The following is a 24,965-nucleotide window of genomic DNA, read 5'->3' as shown; positions in this document are numbered from 1 at the left end:
ATTGAAGCCAAGTCAGCCGGAGGAGAAATTGAAGAAAGTCATTGACCTTTGTACCTGGAAACATTAGACGTGATTTGACGGGAAAGTGTCATTTGTGATGGGTTTTTTTTTGGGAGTTTCCCACTGGCTCTGATGGCAAGCTTGCCATCGCTATTGATGGAACCAATGTAGTTGGATCTGAACAGAGGCTTTAATACACTTACAACAGAGCCAGCCTATTCGTCGTTGAACTTCAGATGAACTGGCAGGCTGGCTCTAAGGCACTGATCTTTATACAGCGGTCCCAGGGGAGGAGTCCTGGGCGGAACCAAGGGAGGAGCCCAGTACAAACTCTCACGTACTCCCAGAGAGGCTCCCCCTGGTGGTCGGATAGTGCAATTGCACTTACAATGGTGGATAGTGAACATATATACACACGGAGTTATATTGGCAACTATATACAGCATTAAACTTACAACGGGTAGATAACGAACATATATACATGGAGTGATATTGGCAACTATATATAGTGTGAATCACATTCACCACAGCTATCTAACTACATTTAGTCACCTTTCTGGGCCCTGGGGAGTTCTCACTGGGCTAGCACACACACGTTGAATTATTTTCATGACTGGGCGCAGAACGCACTGGACAGATCGGCTCCTCAAGCGATTGGGCCACCATTTTGAAAGGGTGCCTCGATCGTTAAGTGAGCTTCCACCTCCCGTCCATGGGCAGTGTCATTCCCCCCTACAATGTAGCCAAACGGGGAGAGAATGGCGTTGCTGACCCTTCTCCCACACGTTGGGGGGGGGGGGGGGGGGGGGGGCAACACCATTAAACTGTTGACTTTACTCTCCGTGACAACAGACAGTGAGCCGGGAGGTTGGCCCATTGCCTTTTTATTCCTGAATCTCTCTGGAAGACACAAAGTTGGATCAAAGGCACTAACTGGCTGGTCAGTCAGTATTTCACGACTCCCTTTGCAATGACAGAGAAAGTGAGTCACAGCGATTAATGACGTGCAGTGTTGATTCACTCACTGAAACAAAAGCCCACACATCCTGTATTCCTGCCGTTATTCCATGTGAACCGAACCTCTGACATGGAAGCACATGAGCAGGCCATTCAGCCCAACTCGGCCTGGCTGGAGTTAATGCGGCACATCAACCTTGCCTCTCTTCTCACCGTGGCCATTCCCCCTCATGTGTTGGTCCCGTTCCCCCTCCCATACATCTGCCTCATTTCCCCGTGGCGATGAGCTCCACATTCTCAGCACGCCGTGGGGAGAGGGGCTCCTCCTGATTTCTCCATTCCATTTCTGAATGACTGTCTTGCATTGGCGGCCCACCCAGAACACGCCCGCAGCCAGGGATATCTGACTGTGCTCACCATGTGTGAGCTAAAAATGATGTAGGTGGTGACCGATATGGCCTGTCTGTCCCTCAGCAGCTTCTGTGTGCTGTGAACCAAGGGTGGAAATCAGGTCGTTACGCATGAAGACCATAAGGAGCAGAATTAGGCCATTCGGCCCATCGAGTCCGCTCCGCCATTCAATCATGGCTGATCTTTTTCAAATTCCCATTCTCCTGCCTTCTCCCCATAACCCCTGATCCCCTTATTAATCAAGTACCTATCCGTCTCTGTCTCAAAGACACTCAGTGATTTGGCCTCCTCAGCCTTCTGCGGCAAAGAGTTCCACAGATTCACCCACCCTCTGGCTGAAGAAATTCCTCCTCATCTCAGTTTTAACGGATCGTCCCTTTAGTCTGAGGCCCTTGGGTTCTAACCTCGCCCACCAGTGGAAGCATCTTCTCCACGTCCACTCCATCTCAATGTTTCCCCGCTGGTAGCGGGGTGTGGGAGATTAAGAAGGAATTTGAGGAAAACCTGTTTCACCCATACTCACTGCCTGAAAGGGGGTGGGTGGGGAGGCAGGAACCCAACATTTAAGAAGCATTTAGAGGAGCGGTTCAAATGTCACAGCGTACACGGCTACAAGCCAAGTGCTAGGGATTAGAATAGGTAGGTGCTTGATGGCCAGCACAGACATGATGGGCCGAAGGGCCTGTGTGCTGTAAAACTCTATGGCCCGTACATCTGAGAGAAGTTTCAGATTGAAAAAGAAGTGGTGGGTGAAAAATTCCTCTTGAGGTTGAGGCCCCAGAGTCTGGTTATTAACTTACAACTGACTCCAAATGAGAAGACTGTGCTGCTATACCGGAGCAGGGGCAGCACATTAAAAACTCGCCAAAAAGCCCACAAGGCGGTCAGAATTCTGGAGCAGCATCTCCCAGGAGTATCCGGTGCTGAGTAAAACAAGCATTTTGTTGCCCTTCACGACGACCTCTACGCGCGAGGTTGGATTTCCCATTCACACAAGAGGCGAAGATGGCATAAAGGAAGTGGTTGAGGTCTGCACCCGATATGCGCATTGCCCTCTCCTCCCGTGGACCTGATTGGAGCGAGATGGTGAAGATCAAGGAGACTCCCCTTTCACAGTAAAAGGTGCGCGCTAAGGGCAGCCGGTTGGTCACAGTGGGTCCTGGGGAGAAAAGAAAAGTTGGAGAAACAGTTCGTCAGCCGTAAGACACGTGGACAGAACCACATTGGTCTGGAGTCACACATGAAGGTCGGACATGAAGGGAGCACCACTGGCAATAACATACTCGCTCGCCCTTTCATTCCTGATTTCTATTCAGTTCAAATTTCACCCTCTGCTGGGGAGGGATCTGAAACCGGCTCCCTGGAACGTTACCCCGGATCTATGGAACGCCGACCCCGTGACAATCCCACTGTGCCAACGCCTCCCTGACTCTTTCCACAGCTCTGCTCACTGGGCCTCTGCACTGACATGGCGGCCAAATACGGCACAAGGGATTGACAGTTCGTGCGAGGGCTGCCCTCTCCCTTCTCCTCTTCCCCAACTCATCATTTTTTTTTTTTTAAAAGGCATTTTTATTCGAGGGACAGAAATTCAGCTCTGACTGATAAACCAGTCACAAAGATGGACAAAACAGCAACACCGACATGACACATAGCTCAGGCACATTTGCAGGAAGCTACAGTCTGGCTGCATGCGTCGCTCAGCTAGCACGCACCCTTCAGCAAGTGAAATACTTGCCACTTGATTCAGCCTGAAGTCTCCACTGTCTGATCATTCCTCGGGTAGATGATCCGACGGTTCGCCCAGACGTCGCAGGCAATCACGGCACTGTGCGCGCCATCCACCAACCTTTCTCACGAGTTTGACTGATTGGGAAGGCAGGCAGATACAAGCCTCTTCACCCGCTGGAACCCCCCCCCCCCCCGTATTTCCCCCCTCAGTGCCACTCCCTCGCTCTGTCCCCATCGCACTCTTCCTTCACCTGTTTTTCCAATTTCCTCTCCAGACGATTGATCCACCTCTGCTCCCTGTACCCTCCTCGGCAGCGAGTTCCAGGCTCCTAGTTACAAAGAGAAGCTCTTTCTCACAGCATCGGCAGTGTGGGGCCACTCCACCTTCGGCCCGCTGAAAATGACGGCTGTTCCTCAACCTTCCCGTCTCGTGGCTGAAAGGGAAGTATTTGAAGAGGAGTGAAAATCAGGGCAGAGTGTCAGGGCAGGTAATTAACAACGTTTGGTCCCTTCTCACGGGTGTTTCTGTAGTACCACTCAACCTATGTCAACATGGCAGCAGTCGAACCTGCTGTGCCATTCAGTAAGATTGGGGCAGCAGGGTAGCATGGTGGTTAGCATAAATGCTTCACAGCTCCAGGGTCCCAGGTTCGATTCCCGGCTGGGTCACTGTCTGTGTGGAGTCTGCACGTCCTCCCCCTGTGTGCGTGGGTTTCCTCCGGGTGCTCCGGTTTCCTCCCACAGTCCAAAGATGTGCGGGTTAGGTGGATTGGCCATGCTAAATTGCCCGTAGTGTCCTAATAAAAGTAAGGTTAAGGGGGGGGGTTGTTGGGTTACAGGTATAGGGTGGATACGTGGGTTTGAGTAGGGTGATCATGGCTCGGCACAACATTGAGGGCCGAAGGGCCTGTTCTGTGCTGTACTGTTCTATGTTCTATGATTGTGGATCATCCACCTCAATGCCAACTTTCCTGCCCTGCCCGGAAGGGGCACAACTGACAGTGTGAACTCTCGTTGCCCAGATGTAGTCAATTGTTCCTGAAGGCCCTCAGAATGTCCATTGTTTGAAACAAATTTAAGTCTGTTTCTCTTTACTCTCTCACTCATCACCAATCTCTCTTTCCCTCTCTTTATTTCTCTTTCTGTATCTGATTTAACTCTCGTACACGAAATGTACAGATGCATAATAACCTGGACCAGCACTCCACAGCTGATGGAGTGCTGTAGGGTGTGAGGTGCTGTTCTTTTTATGAATGTCTCAGGGGATTGGACTGTCCCGAGGGTCAGGCACTAAACTGAAGAAGAAACACAGGCGATGCTGTCCCCGGCGCTCTGAACCAATAATTATCCCTCACGGGCCTTTATCACGCTGCTATTTGTGGGATCTTTCTGTGCACACACTGGTTGCTGTATTCCCACCACGACAAACGTATAAAACCAGAGACAGCGAGAGAGACACAAGCACCCAGCGGGAGCGAGCGATACACATACACAGAGACAGAGAGAGAGAGAGACACACATGGACATTCCCACATTCACACACACACAGACACAACACACACCAAATTCTACTCCCGTGTAAACACTGCCTGAGGAGCCATTGCGGAGGCCAAGATTCAAAACAGAGCATGCTGGGGAACCTGCTCCGGTCGGTTGACAGCAAGGGAAAAATGTTGTTGACTGGGAATTCTTCCCCTGGACATTCCCAATCTCTCCCTCAGACACGGAGTAGCCACTTGAAATCGCTTCAGCAATTTGGGATTTCCATTAATTGTGTTTTTTTCTCAATTGATCTTCGGCGTTGACGGTCTCATTGGCGTTGAGCATCATGTCCAACACCGAGCATGTCACATCAAAATGCCTCACCATCCACTGGAGCGTCATTCTGGCAAAGCGTGACTTTGCGCCAGGTAACGAGATGTGGCAACGCGTGACCGAAGGTTGGTCGGAGGTGTGTGGGCGGTCAGGAATGAGCAAGAGGTCAGGGTTCGAGGGACACAAGGCGGCCAGTTGGCCGAGGTGGCGGAGATAGGAGCGAGGCCCAGGAGGGATTGGAAGACGAGGCGCAGGGAGAACTGCAATGCTACACTCGGTGTCAACGTGTTGTTCGCTGGGTGATGGCTGCAGAGGAGTTGGTGTAAATTCGGATGGAAGGCGGTGGCCGTGTGCCATTGTCATCAGACTAGTAATTCAGAGACCCAGGGTAATGCTCTGGTGTCCTGGGTTCAAATCCCACCAGGGCAGATGGTGAAATGTGAATTCAATAAAAATCTGGAATTGAAAGTCCAATGATGACCAGGAAACCATTGCCGACTGTTGTAAAACCAATCTGGCTCGCGAATGTCTTTTAGGGAAGGAAATCTGCCATCCTTACCCGATCTGGCCTACATGTGACTACAACCCACACAGCGATTCAATCGATTCTTAACTGACCCCCCCCCCCCCCGCCGCCGAACCCCACTCAAATGGCCGAGTAAGCTACTCAATTCAAGGGCAATTAGGATGGGCAACAAATGTTGGTCTGGCCAGCGATGCCCAAGAATGGGACATTCGCTCCCTCCACTCCCCACGCACAGCAGCAGCCGTGTGTACCAGCTACAAGATGCACTGCAGGAACTCACCAAGGCTCCTTTGACAGCACCTTCCAAACCCACGACCACTACCATCAGACGGACGAGGGAAACAGGCACAGGGGTTCGTCGCCACCTGCAAGGTTCCTCTCCAAGACACACCCCATCCTGATTTGGAAATATATCGGCCGCTCCTTCACTGCCGCTGGGTCAGAGCACCGGAACGCCCTCCCTAACAGCACCGTGGGCGTACCTACACCATGTGGACTGCGGGGTTCAGGAAGGCAGCTCACCACCACCTTCTGAAGGGGCAATTAGAGATGGGCAGTGAGTGCTGGCCCAGGCAGCGACACCCATAGCCCAAGAATGAATGAAAGAAAAAGACCAAAAGAACATAGAACATACAGTGCAGAAGGGGGCCATTCGGCCCATCGAGTCCGCACCGACCCACTTAAGCCCTCACTTCCACCCTATCCCCGTAACCCAATGATCCCTCCTAACCTTTTTGGACACTAAGGGCAATTTATCGTGGCCAATCCACCTAACCTGCACGTCTTTGCACTGTGGGAGGAAACCGGAGCACCCGGAGGAAACCCACACAGACACTGGGAGAACGTGCGCACAGACAGTGACCCAGCGGGGAATCGAACCTGGGACCCTGGCACTGTGAAGCCACAGTGCTAACCACTGTGCTGCCCAGAACGATCCCATGTTGCTTTGAAACGAGACAGCGAACATCTCTGGAGTCACATTATACCACAAGAGGAGACAAGGCAATGGTTGAGAGGGGATGCAGACACATTCAAACAACAATTCAGATGGATCAGCTAATGTATTCTCAGGGACTGAGAATTCCCGGCCTTGTCCGGAAAGATTTCCCGGCCTTGTTCAAAAACAGCACAAGGACAACAGTGTACAACAGTACAAGACAAGCTGCATTGTAACTTTCCACTGTTCCAACAGTATTTCTTGCCCTACAGTGTCCTGTACACAGGGTTCAAATGTAACCACACTCTCAGCTCTGACACACAGCAATGAAAGATCATTACATCCTGTTTCCAAAATGACGCTTTGAGCAGAGCTGTGACAGACTCTTCAACAGGCTTCTCCAAGAAGCCGAAAGGTTCTATCCCCCAGTGTCATCGCGTATTCTAACCAGTCAAAGTCACCCCCAGGCTTGCTTTCAGTCCAAGTCCATTGTCAAAGGTGTGTTGTACAAGAATAAAGAAAAATCATTCAGATCACCCAGGCTAAATCGCTGGCTTTCAAAGCAGACCAAGGCAGGCCAGCAGCACGGTTCAATTCCCGTACCAGCTTCCCTGAACAGGCGCCGGAATGTGTCGACTAGGGGCTTTTCACAGTCACTTCAATCCAAGCCCTCTCTGTCCGATGTTACAGATGCCAGTGCATTGTTTTGAAGAGCAGGGTGTCCTGGACAATATATATCCCCCCACAAACGATTGGTTATGGTCAGATTCCTGTGGGATCCTCCTGTGCTCGGATCGCCAGCCGTCACATTTCGTATATTAGGACCGTGAATGATCGCCTGTGAAATGCTTTGCCCCGTCTTCGGGTTGGGAAATGTTCTACACAAAGCAACTTTCTTTCCAACGTGCCATTGCACATCTAGCTACACCCTGGTCTCCGGCCAATTTATCAAATCGCCCAAGGAGAGGTCCTTCAAACCACCTCCAGCCTGCTCCAACAGGGAAAACTGACCAATACCCACAGAACCTTCCCACAGAGCTTACCTTCCAGTCTCCTTCTCAACACAAGCTGTCCTCTTGCTGGGGGGCATTACCTCTCGATGCTTCTTTGAAATAAGTCTTGACGGGCAACATTTCCTCTTGGAAAAGGGTTCCTCGCGTGGCATCACCCATCCTTTAGAAACAAAACAGGCTTACAGTGAGCAGTGCAATTTGAGAATGTCTCTCATCGTCCTGCAGAGGTAATATGATGAACTTTATCCCTTCGACAGACACAGACACTTACCCTCAGTCAGGTGGGAGATTGAATTGACCAGCGCCATGGTGTGGCTCACTCCGACCTGGCTCACACACTGGGCAGTGTACGGGGAACAACCAAACCTTCCCTAGGGAGGCCTCGGGTCCAGGAGGGGGAACAGAGATTGCCCTGAACGCCAGAGAAACCTGAACTTTACAGAGACAGAGCAACTGCTGAGCACCTTCTCCTGAGGAGGGTAACCTTCAAACAGGGTACTGACGAGATGCAGACGAGAACAGGAGGAGGCCATTCAGCCCCTCGAGCCTGTCCCATCATTCAGGCAGAGCACGACTGATCCACATCTCACTTTCATTCCCCCAGATCGCTTGATGGCTTTGCTCAATACAGATCAGTGTTGAAACATGCGGTGGGAGAACGAATCTTGAACTATTCTCACGTCACCATAAAGAACTTCCTCACTTTCCTGTGGTATGGTCGCAGCCCCTTGTTCTGAATTGGCCCACCAGAGACGATGATCTCTTCATATCTAACACTGCGGGCAGTTTGAACATATTTCACCTCTTCCTGCTTTCATGGACAGTCCAGGGGTTTGGAGGATCGAGAGGGACTCAAATTCAACTCTCAGGAGTGAAACCAAATCATCTGAGGGAGTAGTGAAGGCACCAAACATGAAGGACTATTCTGCCCCTCTGTCTCCATCACTGACCGGGTTGGAGGAATTTAGGGTTTGATGATGCTCGGCTTCCTGTAAGGCCTTAGCTGACACACTGAAGACAGTGGTGAAGAACATTGAATAGAAGATAGAAGAGCATTGAGAAAAAGCCGGGACAGATGAGTTTGTGCACAGAAGTGTGCAGGCAGACCCGTGCCCCTTCCAAGGGGCAGCAGGGTAGCATGGTGGTTAGCATAAATGCTTCACAGCTCCAGGGTCCCAGGTTCGATTCCCGGCTGGGTCACTGTCTGTGCGGAGGCTGCACGTCCTCCCCGTGTGTGCGTGGGTTTCCTCCGGGTGCTCCGGTTTCCTCCCACAGTCCAAAGATGCGCGGGTTAGGTGGATTGGCCATGCTAAATTGCCCGTAGTGTCCTAATAAAAGTACGGTTAAGGGTTACGGGTATAGGGTGGATACGTGGGTTTGAGTAGGGTGATCATGGCTCGGCACAACATTGAGGGCCGAAGGGCCTGTTCTGTGCTGTACTGTTCTATGTTCTAACTCCACTCCATGGTCCTGGTCCATCAACCAGTGGGGAGCTGATTACCTTTCGCTTGATGGTACAATAAATTGTGGAGCAGTGTGTGATGGGAACAGTGAATAGACAGGCAGATCTAATTCAATCAGTATCAGCGACTGATGAAGTTATAACTGAGACACACAGAGAGGGTATTGACTTCGAGTCAAGACTGCGGGCCGATCAGTACCCCAACCATCCCCATGTATCAGTGTCCCAAGTAATTGCCTGAATAATGATACAGGACAGAAACAGACCATTCAGCTCTTCGACTCCGCATTAAGCTCCGGTGGTGACTATACAATAAGCACAAGGAAGGACGCCTTCAACTTTATTGTGTTCAGTATTCACTTGATTCACAAAACATCTGTGTCATCCTTCATATTGGGGCAACCCATTAAACAATTAAAACCCCAATTTTAACTTAACTACGAGGGAACATTAACTCTTTGCAAACACTCCGTGACTGTGTTCATGTTCTGCACAATGTGCAGAATCCCTACAGGGCAGAGGATACATTCAGCCCATCGGGTCTGCACAGGCCCTCCAAAAGAGCACCCTACCTAAGCTCACCGCCCCCCCCCCCCCCCCCCCCCCCACACTCCTCACTTTCTCAGAGCGGTTAGTGAAATTGTCTAGTGTTAACAGTACAGTAGGACGTTAACCCTCACTGATGGCATATTTCTGATGCATTATCTTTCTGTGATTTCCAGGAGTTTGCCAACAACTGATATGCCACCAGAATACTCCACGATCGTCAGGCCACACTCCGCATCTGGTAGATCTGACATTGAGATGGGCACAGTTCAGTGGGCGGTTTGGAGATTGGATGTGGGGTTGTTGGCAAAAGATTACTGCGGGATTGGTGAGCAGTACCAGCCACGGTACGATGCAGAGACCGTGGAAACTGAGCGTAGCCACCACCCTTACTGGCCGTACCTGGGATGTGTATATAGTTCTGGATTAACAATAAATGCTTTATCGTTTAATCCTGCCCGTCTCCAGATATCTCCGTGAGACCACAAGTAAATCTTGACAATAAACATGACCCGTCTTGGATTCATTGCAACAAAATGAAAGTTCCTTTCCTGCCTATTTGTAGCAGGGTTTTTCCATTTTTACAAGTAATGCAACAGATCCTCAGGATTGGAACAGTGCAGCACGTGACTCAGCAGGCATGAATACAGAGAAAGACAGAAGGGCAACAACGCAGTTTGATCATTAAACTTGGTGCCTCTGTATGTACCAACAGATAAACTGGAGAATTAGAGAGAAGAGGCAAAGGCCTCGAAAACATGGTATCATTGAGGTTGGCATCTCGTAACACGTTAACAATGTTAGAATGAAAAGATGCTGCCAGAAGCAGATAGATTCAGCATAACAATATGCTTGAGTTTTCCTTACGACTAAATGACCTCCGACTGGAATTTCATGTGCTCCCCACAAAACCTCCTTTCTATAACTCACCGGTAATACCACTTGATGAACGTCTGCCCATTTCTCATCTGCCTGAATATGTAACGGTCTCCACTTCCTCATTAATACGTTATTTTTCATTTAATAACACTCTGACGTACAGATTCTACTTCTGTTTATGCTTTCTGACACAGCCGCTTTATCTCTGAATCCTTCTGTTGTAATTCCACCAATTTTCCTTTCAACTCAGATTGGAAGTTCCTCCTCTGGGTGTGACAGCCAATCCTGAGGAGTGCGGCACTGTCAGACCACATGTTGAGCAAAGGTCCTGGCCACATTCATTTGTTTATGTAAAAGATCCCAAGACACTATTTTCACCAAGAGTTGAGGAGGTGCCTGTTGCATTATGGTCTTTACTCATTGGCTGACCTCCCCAAGGTTATTGGCCTCAGTATCAGCATGAAGATATCAGATCAGTGACCTTGATGACCGGCCAATGGCTGGTGCTGACGTGGACATCACTGCGGACCAAGACAACTTAAACTTTGTAACCTTCAAAGTGAAGTATAAAAACCCACACCACCCGACAGAACCGAACAGAAATCACTCTCTCCGTGTCAGCAAAGGTGCATCATTGGGCTGCATTAAGATTTGTATTCGTAGGGCAGCACGGTGGCACAGTGGTTACCACTGCTGCCTCATGGCGTTGAGGACCTGGGTTCGAATCCCGGCTCTGGGTCACTGTCCGTGTGGAGTTTGCACATTCTCCCCGTGTCTGCGTGGGTTTCGCCCCCACAACCCAAAGAAGTGCAGGTTAGGCAATTGGCCATGCTAAATTGCCCCTTAATTGGAAAAAATTATTGGTTAGTCTAAATTGATAAAAAAAAAAAATATTTTTTTAGAAAAGGAATGGACTAATGTGGTTGACAATTAAATGCCCTCACCGATGGGCAATAAATTCTGGCGCAGCCAGCGATACCCACATCCCGTGAACCAATAAAAAAAAACCAGTCACTTTGCATCTTGGTGATGAGGCACATTCAGCAGGAAGAGCAGAGACTTGGGAGACACGGCTGGAACACACAATATTTGGTTCCGTGTCTCCACAGGGCAGCACGGGAGCACAGTGGGTTGTTTCACAGCACCAGGGTCCCAGGTTCAATTCCCGGCACTGTCAGTGCGGAGCCTGCACGTTCTCCCCGTGTCTGCGTGGGTTTCCTCCAGTTTCCTTCCACAAGTCCCAAAAGACGTGGCTTGTTAGGTGAATTGGACATCCTGAATTCTCCCTCCGTGTACCCGAGCAGGTGCCGGAGTGTGGCGACTAGGGGATTTTCACAGTAACTTCATTGCGGTGTTAATGTCATCCTACTTGTGACACTAATAAAGATTATTATTATTACAGTTCTACTTGATTTAGACAGTCAGGTTTGAACTGACAGTCTGAGGGGTTTGACACGGTTCCCAGCCCCTCGGGGTGCATTGGCCAAAAGGCCTTACCCCTTGGTAGCCCCTTGCCCCAAGCTTGAGCGTGTTGCTCAGCACATGGTCCTGGACCTTGGAAGGTGCCAGTCTGCAACACTCGGCCGAGGATAACTCTTGGCGCTGGCACAGTTAGCGCATCTCGGGATGAACCCACAGGAAACGCTGGTCGATGTCTGACAGAGATGCGATAAGGGTGGGTCGGATGCTATTTCTTTCAGTGGCGAGCGCCTGGTTGAGATGTGCGTGGCAGAGATTTGGTTCAATGGTCTTGCCGTGACAATCATTGCCATCGCTCAGGCAGCTCTGTGTCACGCATTCTGAAACGCGGTCCGTAAACTGCGTCTGCGTGCGCTCACTTCATTTCCTTCTTTCAAAAATACCCAATTCCCTTTTTCCAAATTAAGGGGCAATTTAGCACGGCCAATCCACCTACCCTGCACATCTTTGGGTTGTGGGGGCGAGACCCACGCAGACACGAGGAGAATGTGCAAACTCCACACGGACAGTGATCCAGAGCCGGGATCGAACCTGGGACCTCGGCGCCGTGATGCTGCAGTGCTAACCACTGCGCCGCCGAGCTGCCCCCCCTCCTTTCTGAAGGGAGTTGAAACTCAAGGTTCGGTCCAACAGCCGCGATGGCTTCTGCAGTCGACCAGTCAGTCTTTATCTTTTCAGATGGGCCCGGACAGGTTTTTTGGGCGAGGGATGGTTTCCTAATCTTCCCTAATCCCGTGGTTACGGCACTTGCCTAGAACCTCTGGGCAAAAAAACAGCAGTTGACTTCTGTGGCGTTTGCCCCCGCCCCTGCCGTTGCCCCCCCTTGACGGGGTCGACCTGCCAAAAGAGTCACCTGATATGCAACCAATCAGGGAAACAAACATTGCTCTTGTTATTTACCTAACTGGTGAAATATGACCACTTCCTTAGAAACCTTCCACCTCTGTCACCCCTTGGCCAAGAACCCTCCCTGAGGTTTTTTCTAAGAATTCTTCCTGGGGGTTCTGCTCACAAAATGGCTGTCCACACACAGTTCAGAAACTTAAAATGGCTGCTGTCATGTGACCTGGACAACATGCCAGATAAATCAAGTGATAAATCCATTGACTCCCTCTGTGGTGGCATCCTCCCCCTTTAACATCAGGGACCTGATGTGATGGAGGACGCTCCCACCCAGCTCCCACACAACTTTTATTTTCACCAGTCCACAGGCCCCCAAGAAGCCTGCCTTTTCCGAAGCCTTGTGGAGCCCACGGACCACGCTTATGGCAGTGGTTTGAGACAGGACTCCCTTTTCAGCTATTTGTTGAATCCACAATTAGTAGAACACACAGATGATAGTTTTAAAAACTTACGAACTAGGGGCAGCAGGGTAGCATGGTGGTTAGCATAAATGCTTCACAGCTCCAGGGTCCCAGGTTCGATTCCCGGCTGGGTCACTGTCTGTGTGGAGTCTGCACGTCCTCCCCCTGTGTGCGTGGGTTTCCTCCGGGTGCTCCGGTTTCCTCCCACAGTCCAAAGATGTGCGGGTTAGGTGGATTGGCCATGCTAAATTGCCCGTAGTGTCCTAATAAAAGTAAGGTTAAGGGGGGGGGGGTTGTTGGGTTATGGGTATAGGGTGGATACGTGGGTTTGAGTAGGGTGATCATTGCTCGGCACAACATTGAGGGCCGAAGGGCCTGTTCTGTGCTGTACGGTTCTAGGTTCTAGGTTCTAGGTTCTAGGTTCTAGGTTCTAGGTTCTAGGTTCTAGGTTCTAGGTTCTAGGTTCTAGGTTCTAGGTTCTAGGTTCTAGGTTCTAGGTTCTAGGTTCTAGGTTCTAGGTTCTAGGTTCTAGGTTATTTTCAAAACTCCTGCACTTTCCGCGAAGGATCTCCTTCCCCAACCTGCAAGCAGGCCGGGGTTTTTATACTGCGAGGGCTCTCCTGGTGAAGGGGAAGCCCCACCCCCTTAAAGGGGAAGTCCCCCCCCCTTAAAGGGGAAGCTCATATTCCAGGGAGGCCCTGAGAAACCGTACAGCCCAAATCCCAAGACCTCATTTGGGGGTTATAGCGAACCTTTTGTTGCCTTTTTGTTTACACTTCAGCTCCACGCTCCTGATCTACGAGCACCCGGTGTGGAGAGGGCCGAGGAAGGAGGAGGATCTCCTTGTCAACCTACTGCTGGGCCTGGCCAGACTTGTCATTGGCAGGTCCGGGCAGCGGGCGACCAAGGTGGCCCTCTACCGCAGCGACATTGACGGACAGGTGTGCCTGAGAGAGCGGGTGCGGAGTCAACTCAAGAACCTCCGTGCACAGTGAGCACCGCAGGGGGGGGGGGGGAGAGGCGTTATCAACCCTCTTAATCACCGCCTGGCTTGATGTTTTCAGTTTCATTTGTGATTTGTGATTTGCTTTCGTTTAAGGCAGCATCCCCTTTACCTTCGTCCCACCGTTTATTTGATTTCAATTGGTTAACTGATCGGGTCATCCAACTGACCAATCCAAAAACCCCTCGTCAGCTGCAGTGTGGGAAATGTTGTCACAGCTTCGGGGGAAATCAGCATCCATTTGAGGGCTTTGCATGTCTGAGGTACCCCACCCCACAGCCCACTGAGAATCTTCTCCAAGCTTCCTTGTGCTGGAAAAGGTCAGGTGACCTTCGGGGGCCATTTTTAAGGCTCATTGGGCGCGTTTCCTCCCAGAAGCCCTGGAGGTCTAGACATTTACCGACGCGGTGCGCGCCTCCTTGTCCTCCTCTGTTCATCAGCAGGCGTGAATTCTCTTCTCGATCGCATGGCGGCGGTACACAGAGAGGCCTTCAAGCACAGGTCACTGACCCAGAATCTCTTACCACCTTCATCGCAGCCTTTCCGACTTCCCGAAGGGCACGTTTTTGAGAGGACGTGACGTTTCCCTTTGGTGGAACGTCACGTTTTGTCGACCTCTTTGGCATTCCCACGCTTCCCAAAGAAGACAGGCCCACATCCAGACATGGACGATTCGACCAGCATCTTTTTCCACTGGATTTGCGGCTCTTTCGCAACCGCCCCCCCCCCCCCCCCCCCCCACCCGTCCCTCACCACCCCCCCCCCCTCCCCCGGCAAGGAACTGGAGCCCATCGCCTGGCCTCGCTGACATCCCGATTGCAGAGCTGAGGGACTGCTGCATTGCCAGTCCTGTCTTTGCACTGTCCTACGGACGCAAGACAGCAGTCCTTTTGAAGAAGATCTTTGGAGGGTTTCTTTTTCCCTGTGCTCTGCGTAATGTTCACCCTTCAAACAGCATTAAAGACAGATTGTCTTGTCATTGGGAGTACAATGTTCCAAAAAGAGCACAACGGTTACTGAGATAACAGTCAGCACGCTTCACAAGCCCATGATTGGCTCTGGGACATTATGGGGTGGTGCTATCCGCCCCTATATAAGAGCACATTATTTCATTCCTCGCACTGGCTGGAGGGGACCTTTCATTTCTCTTCAGTTCGCCACGAGGCAGAAGAGGGTCCTCCCAGATTCATGTTGCAGGCGTTGTCCTGATCGGGAATTGAAGAATTGGGAGGAAGTTCACTTCTGGACGTCGACCATCGATGCAGATTAGCTGAGATCCTGCGAAGAACATCAGGGACAGAAGTAAGGAGGATCTCCCACAGGGGTCTTGCTGAAGATTCATCAGCAGCGATCATGTCTCAGGTCAGTCGACGTTTCCATTCCACACAGGTTCGATTCCCGGCTGGGTCACTGTCTGTGTGGAGTCTGCACGTCCTCCCCCTGTGTGCGTGGGTTTCCTCCGGGTGCTCCGGTTTCCTCCCACAGTCCAAAGATGTGCGGGTTAGGTGGATTGGCCATGCTAAATTGCCCGTAGTGTCCTAATAAAAGTAAGGTTAAGGGGGGGGGGGGTTGTTGGGTTACAGGTGTAGGGTGGATACGTGGGTTTGAGTAGGGTGATCATGGCTCGGCACAACATTGAGGGCCGAAGGGCCTGTTCTGTGCTGTACTGTTCTATGTTCTATGTTCTAAGTGTTAAAAGAAACGAAATAGCAATAGGACTCCCTCAGTTCCACAGTGTGCGTGTCAGCCGGGATATTGTTGACAAGGTGCCACACAAGAGGTTGCTGCATGAGATAAAGATGCATGGCATTAAGGGTAAAGTAGTAGCAAGGATAGAGGATTGGTTAATTAATAGAAAGCAAAGAGTTGGGATAAATGGGTGTTTCTCTGGTTGGCAATCAGTAGCTAGTGGTGTCCCTCAGGGATCCGTGTTGGGCCCACAATTGTTCACAATTTACATAGATGATTTGGAGTTGGGGACCAAGGGCAATGTGTCCAAGTTTGCAGACGACACTAAGATGAGTGGTAAAGCGAAAAGTGCAGAGGATACTGGAAGTCTGCAGAGGGATTTGGATAGGTTAAGTGAATGGGCTAGGGTCTGGCAGATGGAATACAATGTTTACAAATGTGAGGTTATCCATTTTGGGAGGAATAACAGCAAACGGGATTATTATTTAAATGATAAAATATTGAAACATGCTGCTGTGCAGAGAGACCTGGGTGTGCTAGTGCATGAGTCGCAAAAAGTTGGTTTACAGGTGCAACAGGTGATTAAGAAGGCAAATGGAATTTTGTCCTTCATTGCTAGAGGGATGGAGTTTAAGACTAGGGAGGTTATGCTGCAATTGTATAAGGTGTTAGTGAGGCCACACCTGGAGTATTGTGTTCAGTTTTGGTCTCATTACCTGAGAAAGGGCATACTGGCGCTGGAGGGTGAAAGCAGAACGAGGGGGCATAGCCTCAAAATGAGGGGAAGTAGATTTAGGACTGAGTTTAGGAGGAACTTCTTCACCCAAAGGGTTGTGAATCTATGGAATTCCTTGCCCAGTGAAGCAGTTGAGGCTCCTTCATTAAATGTTTTCAAGATAGAGATAGATAGTTTTTTGAAGAATAAAGGGATTAAGGGTTATGGTGTTCGGGCCGGAAAGTGGAGCTGAGTCCACAAAAGATCAGCCATGATCTCATTGAATGGCGGAGCAGGCTTGAGGGGCCAGATGGCCGACTCCTGCTCCTAGTTCTTATTTCTCCATTTGAACCCATGGCATTCTGACCTGCGGATAGGACATGGGGGGGTGGGGTGGGGGGGGGGGGGGGGGGGTGGCCATGGGGTGACTGTCAAAGGTGACATCAATGGGATTGTTTTGAGAGGAAGGCGAGGTGAAGAAAGGACAGGACACAGTTTCCCTTTTGCCTTTTCATCCTTACCTCTTTATCTCGACAGAAGTTATTTGTGTGCCTCCTGTTCCTTCTCTTGACCATTGACTTGTGCGACTCTGATTGCAAATTTGTCATGAAGACGGAAGCAGGTAAATCAGGCAAGTACTTTTATTAAATTCTTCATCCCCCCCCCCCCCTCTCCCTCCTCCCGCCGTACACCCTCCACCCTTGGATTTCCTCAAGGAGATAACGCAATGTTTCAGAGAGAGAGCGGGAGACGGGAAGTGTGGAAGACACCACACCGCTCGCTCGCTTCTCCGCAGACAGGAAAGCAAATCTTTTTGAAGCTATTCAGTGCCGGGAAAGTGGCAGCCCGTCTGCGCGTGCAAAGATCTCACAAAGAGCAAGGCGATCATGGCCCGTGTCCGTGTGACGTTGATTGAGGGATCAATATTGGTGAGGACACCGTGGTGAACTCCTCCGCTCTTGTACAAAACATCGCCAGGCGATCCTTCACGGCCAGCAGTGAGGGGCCTTGCTTTCATGGCTCACCCTAAAGATGGAGCGTGCTGTTCATTCCAATAGTTGCACGTTCAGGCACGAGTCTGACACAAACATGTGCTTTCTTTTTTATAAATTTAGAGTACCCAATTTTTTTTTCCAATTAAGGGGCATTTTAGTGTGGCCAATCCACCTACCCTGGACTAATAATCCATAGACCCGGGATAATGATCTGGGGACCTGAGTTCAAATCCCACCACGGCAAGTAACGGAATTTAATATTCAATAAAATATCTGGAATTAAAAGTCTAGTGATGACCGTGAAACTATTGTCGATTGTCGTAAAAACCCATCTGGTTCACTAATGTCCTTTGGGGAAGGGAATCTGCCGCCCTTACCCGGTCTGGCCTACACGTGACTCCAGACCCACAGCGACGTGGTTGACTCTTAACTGCCCGCTCAGGGGCAATTAGGAATAAGAACATAAGAACTAGGAGCAGGAGTAGGCCATCTGGCCCCTCGAGCCTGCTCCGCCATTCAATGAGATCATGGCTGATCTTTTGTGGACTCAGCTCCACTTTCCGGCCCGAACACCATAACCCTTAATCCCTTTATTCTTCAAAATACTATCTATCTTTACCTTAAAAACATTTAATGAAGGAGCCTCAGCTGCTTCACTGGGCAAGGAATTCCATAGATTCACAACCCTTTGGGTGAAGAAGTTCCTCCTAAACTCAGTTCTAAATCTACTTCCCCTTATTTTGAGGCTATGCCCCCTAGTTCTGCTTTCACCCGTCAGTGGAAACAACCTGCCCGCATCTATCCTATCTATTCCCTTCATAATTTTAAATGTTTCTATAAGATCCCCCCTCATCCTTCTAAATTCCAACGAGTACAGTCCCAGTCTACTCAACCTCTCCTCATAATCCAACCCCTTCAGCTCTGGGATTAACCTAGTGAATCTCCTCTGCACACCCTCCAGTGCCAGTACGTCCTTTCTCAAGTAAGGAGACCAAAACTGAACACAATACTCCAGGTGTGGCCTTACTAACACCTTATACAATTGCAGCATAACCTCCCTAGTCTTAAACTCCATCCCTCTAGCAATGAAGCAATAAATGCCCACGTCCCATGAACGAATGCAATCATGTGTTCTAATGCAGTACAGTCTCCACATGAACACCTCCAACAATGCAGGGGAGATTACTCTTCATTAATATTCTGTCTCTCCCATCAGTTAACCTCAGAATGATGAGATTATCTGGTCACAATGACATTGATGTTTGTAGGAACTTGCTGTCTCCAAATTAACTGGACAAATAACAGCAGCTACTACCCTTGGAAAGGACATGATTGGCTGGAAAGTACTTCAGAGTACCCCAAAGTTGTGAGAGGTGCTAGATGATTGTAAACATTTTTGCTCCAAGCACAATTCTTCTTTGACGTGGCAGAGATAATGAATATATTTCTCTGTCTTCTTGCACTCGGGCAACTTTCGTGTGGCCAATCAGCCTAACCTGCAATTCTTTCAGGACTTATGGGAGGAAGCCGGATAGGTTGAATAAACTCGGTTTGTTCTCACTGGAACGACGGAGGTTGAGGGGCGTCCTGATAGAGGTCTACAAAATTATGAGGGGCATAGACAAAGTGGATAGTCAGAGACTTTTTCCCAGGGTAGAGGGGTCAATTACTAGGGGGCATAGGTTTAAGGTGCGAGGGGCAAGGTTTAGAGGAGATGTACGAGGCAAGTTTCTTTACCCAGAGGGTAGTGGGTGCCTGGTACTCGCTGCCGGAAGGGGTGGTGGAAGCAGGGACGATAGTGACATTTGAGGGGCATCTTGACAAATACATGAATAGGATGGGAATAGAGGGATACGGGCCCAGGAAGTGTTGATTGTAGTTTAGACGGGCAACATGGTCGGCACAGAGGGCCTGTTCCTATGCTGCACTTTTCTTTGTTCTTTGTTCACCCGGAGGAAACGCACGCAGACACGGGGAGAACGTACAAACTCCACACAGACCCGCGGCCGGAATTGAACCCGGATCCGCTGTGCTGTGAGGCAGCAGTGCTAACCACTGTCCCACCGTGCCACTCATTTAGTTCAACAGTTAGGGAGCTTTACAACAATGACATACTGCCACTTGCACTGCAACAAGTGGGAACATGATTCGATTGCGTATTTAAGGGGCACCACACACACAGGAACATAAGACTTCGGAGCAGGGGAGGCCATTCGGCCCCTTGAGCCTGCTCCTAACCCTGCTCCGCCATTCAATAAGATCACGGCTGACCTGGATGTGGTCTCAACTTCACTCTGCCGTCTGCCCCCTCATAATCCTCAACTCCCTCGCCGAACAACCTGTCTGATTCACCCAATGGCCGCAGCCCCAACCTGCTCAACCCTTCCTTCCGAGATAAAGCCCCTCGTCCCAGGTGTCAGTCGAGTAATGGTGTCTAAGGCCGCACGGTGGCGGAACATCGCTCGTTGCTGGTGGCTGTTCGAGGAGCCGAGGGAGGACGTAGTGAGGGTGTAAGATAAACTGCGTTGCAAATAAACACCACCGCACTGACTGGGCGAACCTGGCAAGTTCACAGGCAGGGCGGCAGGAGTGGGCACCAAGGGGACAGCTGGAGTACAAGGTGGGCAAGTGTGAGAGAATTCGGAGGATGAGAGAAGCAGAATGTTTTTTTAAATTTGCGCGATACCTGTAAATGTGTAAATGATGATGCTCAGAGGGATGTGCTTGTACTTGTACAGGGAGGCCAGAGGGTTAAATCTCAGCCACACAAAGCTTCTCGGAGGGCAGGCGGTCTTGATGGGAAGGTGATTGGAGCAGGCACAAGTTTAGCCGCAGGTTGCCCAGGGTTTTGGCGAGGCCGTGTGAGGGAATACCTGTGGTGATTGTAGATCTGTGTAGATGCAATACAACTGAGCAACCACTAGAGGGGGCACGGGAGAGCTATAAATACAGAGGTACAGGAAGTGAGGACACACTTCACAGAAGGGGGAACTGGCAGCAGGACACAGGCAAGCAGCATTGAGGTAGCTGTATGTTGAGCTCTGAAGACAGAACAAACTCACAATAAAGCATCTACTCCAACTTTGAGACTACGAGCTTTATTAAGACACAAGGAACAACACATGGTACCAGGAGTAGCTTCAGACGCTTACTACAAGATTACTCAAGGAAAAGCTGCAGACACAGGAAGACCAAAATGGCAAGAAAAACTCCCGTACGGTTTTGCTCCTTCTGTTCAAGGAAGGATACACCCGCGTGAGAGGTTGTGCGGTCACCGTTCAAGCCCGTCAGTCCCTGGGCTGGGAGGGTTGTTGTGCGATGGGAAGTTGAGTAAATCGGATCGATACTCTCTGGAACCGAGAAGGATGTGAGGTGGTCTCACGCACAATCCTGCGGGGGTTCGACAGGGCCAATAATGAGAAGCTGTCCCCACTGCCCCCCAACCCCCCGGCTGGGGAATCTAGAAAACGGGGAAACAGTCTCGGGATAAGGGCCGATTATTTGAGACGGGGATGAGGTGGATCTTGTTTCCCCAGAGTTGTGAATCTGAAACTGCCCGGGCAAGAGGGTTGTGTGTGCTCAGTCAGGCAGAGGGAGGCAGGTTTATGATTTAATTCAGTGAATTCAGGGATATGGGGTGGAGAGACGGAAGGTGGAGTTGACGTTGAATGGGATCCACGATAGTAATGAAAGATGTAGCAGGTTCAAGGGGCCAAATGGCCTCCTGCTATTGTTCTACATGTGTGTGCGTGTGTATGTGTGTGTGTGCTTGTTTGTGTGTGTGTACGTGTGTGTGTGCATGTGTGCGTGTGTGTGTCTGCGTGTGTGTGTGTGTGCGCGTGCGTGCATGTGTGTGCGTGCATGTGTGTGCGTGCATGTGCATGTGTGTGCGTGCATGTGCATGTGTATGCGTGCGTGTGTGTGCGAGCGTGTGCATGTGTGTTTGTGTGTGTGCGCGCGTGTGTGCGTGCGTGTGCCTGCGTGCATGTGTGTGAGTGCGTGTGCATGTGCGTGTGTGTGTGGAAATGTGAACTCAATGGGTTTCACACACACACACACACACACACACTGACTGACTCAGCGAGTGTCAGAAGGCTGTTGGTTGGGCAGCAGGGTGGCGCAGTGGTTAGCATTGCTGCCTCACGGCGCCGAGGTCCCAGGTTCGATCCCGGTCCCGGGTCACTGTCCGTGTGGAGTTTGCACATTCTCCCCGTGTCTGCATAGGTTTCGCCCCCACAACCCAAAAAGATGTGCCGGGTAGGTGGATTGGCCACGCTAAATTGCCCCTTAATTGGGAAAACAATAATTGGATGCTCTCAATGTATCTACAAAAAAAAAGAGGGCTGTTGGTGCAGTGAGTTGCCATCTGCAGCCCTCAACACTAGAGGGCAGCAGCGTGTTGACAATGAAAAGAGTTGCTGGCCACGGGAGAAAGGACACAGCAGCAGACAGGTTTCCCGACAAGATCTTCCCGCACTCTGTTTGAAGCGGGAAGGGGAGCGTTGGGTGGGAACAAGGCCTAAACATGCCGGCAAGGCTGGCTTCACCGAGATTGGGCCGCCACTTGCAACGGGCCCCCCCATCCCACCGCAACCACGGGCGTCGGGACTGGGTTAGCAGCATTGCTGCCTTCCCAAAGTCCCACAGGGTCTCCCTATCGGCTCCGCCCCCTTCAGGCCCCACCCCTTAGCACCCCCCCCCCCCCGCCCCCCACCCCGGCAGTGGCAAACCGGCTAACAGGGCACCAGGGGGCAGTACCAGCTCACTCCCCTGCCATGTCCCCAGCTACCCGAGGTGCGACAATGGCCTCCATGCCCCCCCCCCCACCCCCTCCCCTGGGTGTGGTCATCATGTCTGGTCTCCGTTTCCGGAGATCAATGGCGGCTCCTGCTGCTGCCACGTCACGCCGGCAGGTGGGAACGTTGCACATTCCCAGAAAGGTTCCGTGTCGAGCTGGTTTTGAATGTTCAAATGAACGGCAATTAGCTTTGCGCTTAGCGTGAACCCGGTTTGGAGGGGAGAGCGGTTCACCGGAATGGTTACTAAGGGCGGGATTGTTCCGCCGCAGGATGGCCACGGGCGGGACGCGAACGGGAATCTCTGGTCGCCGGGTAGACGCGGCCGGAGAATCCCACCCCAAGTGTCATTTGTGGCGGGTTTGTCTGGGGGTCGCTCCCCTGCTCTGTTGCCGAGTTCCCCCACCCGCTATCCGACCGCACCGAGTCACCCGGTGGGGGGGGGGGGTTCTCTCCAGGCGAGCAGGCACTTGAGGAGGGATTCTGGCTCCTGGGCACACTCTCTCTGCCAGCTTGAGAACCTGGCAGTGCCAAGGTGCCTGGGGGAGAGCCCGGGAAGGGGGGGGGGGTGGCAGCCTGCCCTGTCCCTGACCACCCAGGGCTCTCCAATGGCCTGGGAGACATCCACACTGCCCCCCCCCCCCCACCCCCCCCCCCCCCAGGTGCCATTCCGCCTGGCCCACCGGGGTCTCCTTGGGAGGCTGGCAGATGCCGGGAGCCGGTTAGATCCGGCGTTGGCACGGTCGAGTGGGTTCGCAAACCAGCCGTGCCTGATCACGACGCCTCACAAGATCTGGTTAGGTCCTCGCAAGGTGTACCGGCCAACGGGGAGCCCAGGGGAGCCTCCCCCGGCACCTCCAGGCTGTGTCCTGCACCCATTCCGGGGAGAACGGCCGGGACATCTGCTGGAACGGCCCGGGAACATCGCAAACTGTTTGGCGCCCACACAAATCCGCTTTCGGGCCTGTCCCCAAATTCTCGCCACATGGCGGGATTTATGCCCAAAGTTAGACAACCCCGCTCCCTCCATATAGATGCCTGTGAGTGGCCTCCCTCCCGTGTGGCCTCCGCTATGGAAATTCCAGCAGGTATGGCTTTAGAATTGGCCTTCAAGGCAACAGCAATAATAACTTCACATTTACACAGCATCTTTCACAAGGTGGAATCTCCCAGGGTGTTTAGCAGCAGTCTGATCAAACATTGATGTTGTATCAAACTACACACGGAGCGGGCATCACAGAGGAACATTTCTGGGTTTAAAAGGATTGTCGGGGCTGGAGGAGTTTTCATTGCAGGGAAAGATTTGAAAACAAGGATGGGAAGTTTATAATAGAACATAGAACAGTACAGCACAGAAAAGGCCCTTCGGCCCTCGATGTTGTGCTGAGCATTGTCCGAAACCAAGATCAAGCTATCCCACTCCCTGTCATTCTGGTGTGCTCCACGTGCCTGTCCAATAACCGCTTGAAAGTTCCTAAAGTGTCCAACTCCGCTATCACAGCAGGCAGTCCATTCCACACCCTAACCACTCTCTGAGTAAAGAACCTACCTCGGACATCCCTCCTATATCTCCCACCCTGAATCTTATAGTTATGCCCCCTTGTAACAGCTACATCCACCCGAGGAAATAGTCTCTGAACATCCACTCTATCTATCCCCCTTCATCATCTTATAAACCTCTGATAAGTCGCCTCTCATCCTCCTCCGCTCCAAAGAGAAAAGCCCAAGCTCCCTCAACCTTTCCTCATGAGACCTATCCTGCAATCCAGGCAGCATCTTGGTAAATCCCCTTTGCATCTGGGTGTTTTTAGAAGTGGGAAGCGGGTGGGTAACATCACTCACTGTACAGAGGACGTGCGGGGGTAAAAGGTGTCCATTCTGAATGAAGGTCAGGGCTGTTTGGGGGGCTACGTTAACGGTGAGATTTCCTGTTGGCAGACTGCCTGGACGGTGGGATGTCCTATAAGGTTGGAGCGATGTGGAAAAGTGAAGACTGCTATACCTGTTACTGTGGCAAAGTGACTGCTATCTGCTGTACAGAGTAAGTAGCACGTTCTCTTCCCCTGCTTCTGTATTGTGCGCCTTGGAGACTGACCCAGGCTGTCTGGTGATGCTGCCGTGATGAACTAATGCCGTTGTCCTTTTCTCTCCTCTGCTAGCTATTCCCAAGTCCCAGATGTCCCAAGTAACTGTGAGGCCATCTTTGACAAGAGACTCTGCAAGTACAAGGTCTACAGTAAAGACAACCCTGACATCCTCTGTGAAGTATGACTTCCTGGAGCCAGTACTGACCTGAATGTGGAGATACAACACCAGGATTCCATCAAGCTGCTTTGTCCTTGGTCTCCAGTCCTTGGGTCACGTGATAATTGACCAGTGCCACTCGCCAATCGCCATCTGGCAGCATGCTATAATTTCATCCAATTCCTGTTCAAATCTTCCACTCATTCAATAAAATGCATTCAGTCAACTTCAACTCAGAATCCAAATAGGATTGAGCCGTGTATGTTTGAAACCTTCGCGTCAAAACATCAGTGTCCTGTTCAAACGTCTGTCCCTCAATCAATGTGGTCTGTGATGTACCATCAATTGAACGCGAGACGAGTTGCTGTAGAAAAGTATGGCTTTAATCAGCTAGATGTTAGCCCTGCGGTCAATTACCGTATAAGGACGACCGCCGGGAGTACTGGGTATTTATACCCCGCCC

General features: G+C 51.1%; 1 protein-coding gene across 1 annotated transcript; it reads left to right on the top strand.

The window, feature by feature from the left end:
• Nucleotides 1-15,177: 15,177 nt before the first annotated feature.
• Nucleotides 15,178-24,741, top strand: LOC119957476 (beta-microseminoprotein-like). Its single transcript, XM_038785567.1, has 4 exons — nt 15,178-15,425; nt 17,005-17,098; nt 24,197-24,299; nt 24,418-24,741. The coding sequence occupies exons 1-4, from the start codon at nt 15,417-15,419 to the stop codon at nt 24,527-24,529; spliced, it is 318 nt and encodes a 105-aa protein (XP_038641495.1). The 5' UTR covers nt 15,178-15,416; the 3' UTR covers nt 24,530-24,741.
• Nucleotides 24,742-24,965: the final 224 nt, after the last annotated feature.

Source organism: Scyliorhinus canicula, chromosome 26 (genome assembly GCF_902713615.1).
Source record: "Scyliorhinus canicula chromosome 26, sScyCan1.1, whole genome shotgun sequence".
Taxonomy (NCBI): Eukaryota; Metazoa; Chordata; class Chondrichthyes; order Carcharhiniformes; family Scyliorhinidae; genus Scyliorhinus; species Scyliorhinus canicula.
The sequence above is the reverse complement of the archived record's forward strand: the minus strand, read 5'-3'. Positions and strand labels throughout refer to the sequence as shown.

Coding starts and splice junctions, on each gene's coding strand:
- LOC119957476 (XM_038785567.1), top strand. Junction 17,099..24,196: donor GACGGAAGCAGGTAAATCAG/GCAAGTACTTTT, acceptor TCCTGTTGGCAG/ACTGCCTGGACGGTGGGATG. Junction 24,300..24,417: donor ACTGCTATCTGCTGTACAGA/GTAAGTAGCACG, acceptor CTCCTCTGCTAG/CTATTCCCAAGTCCCAGATG.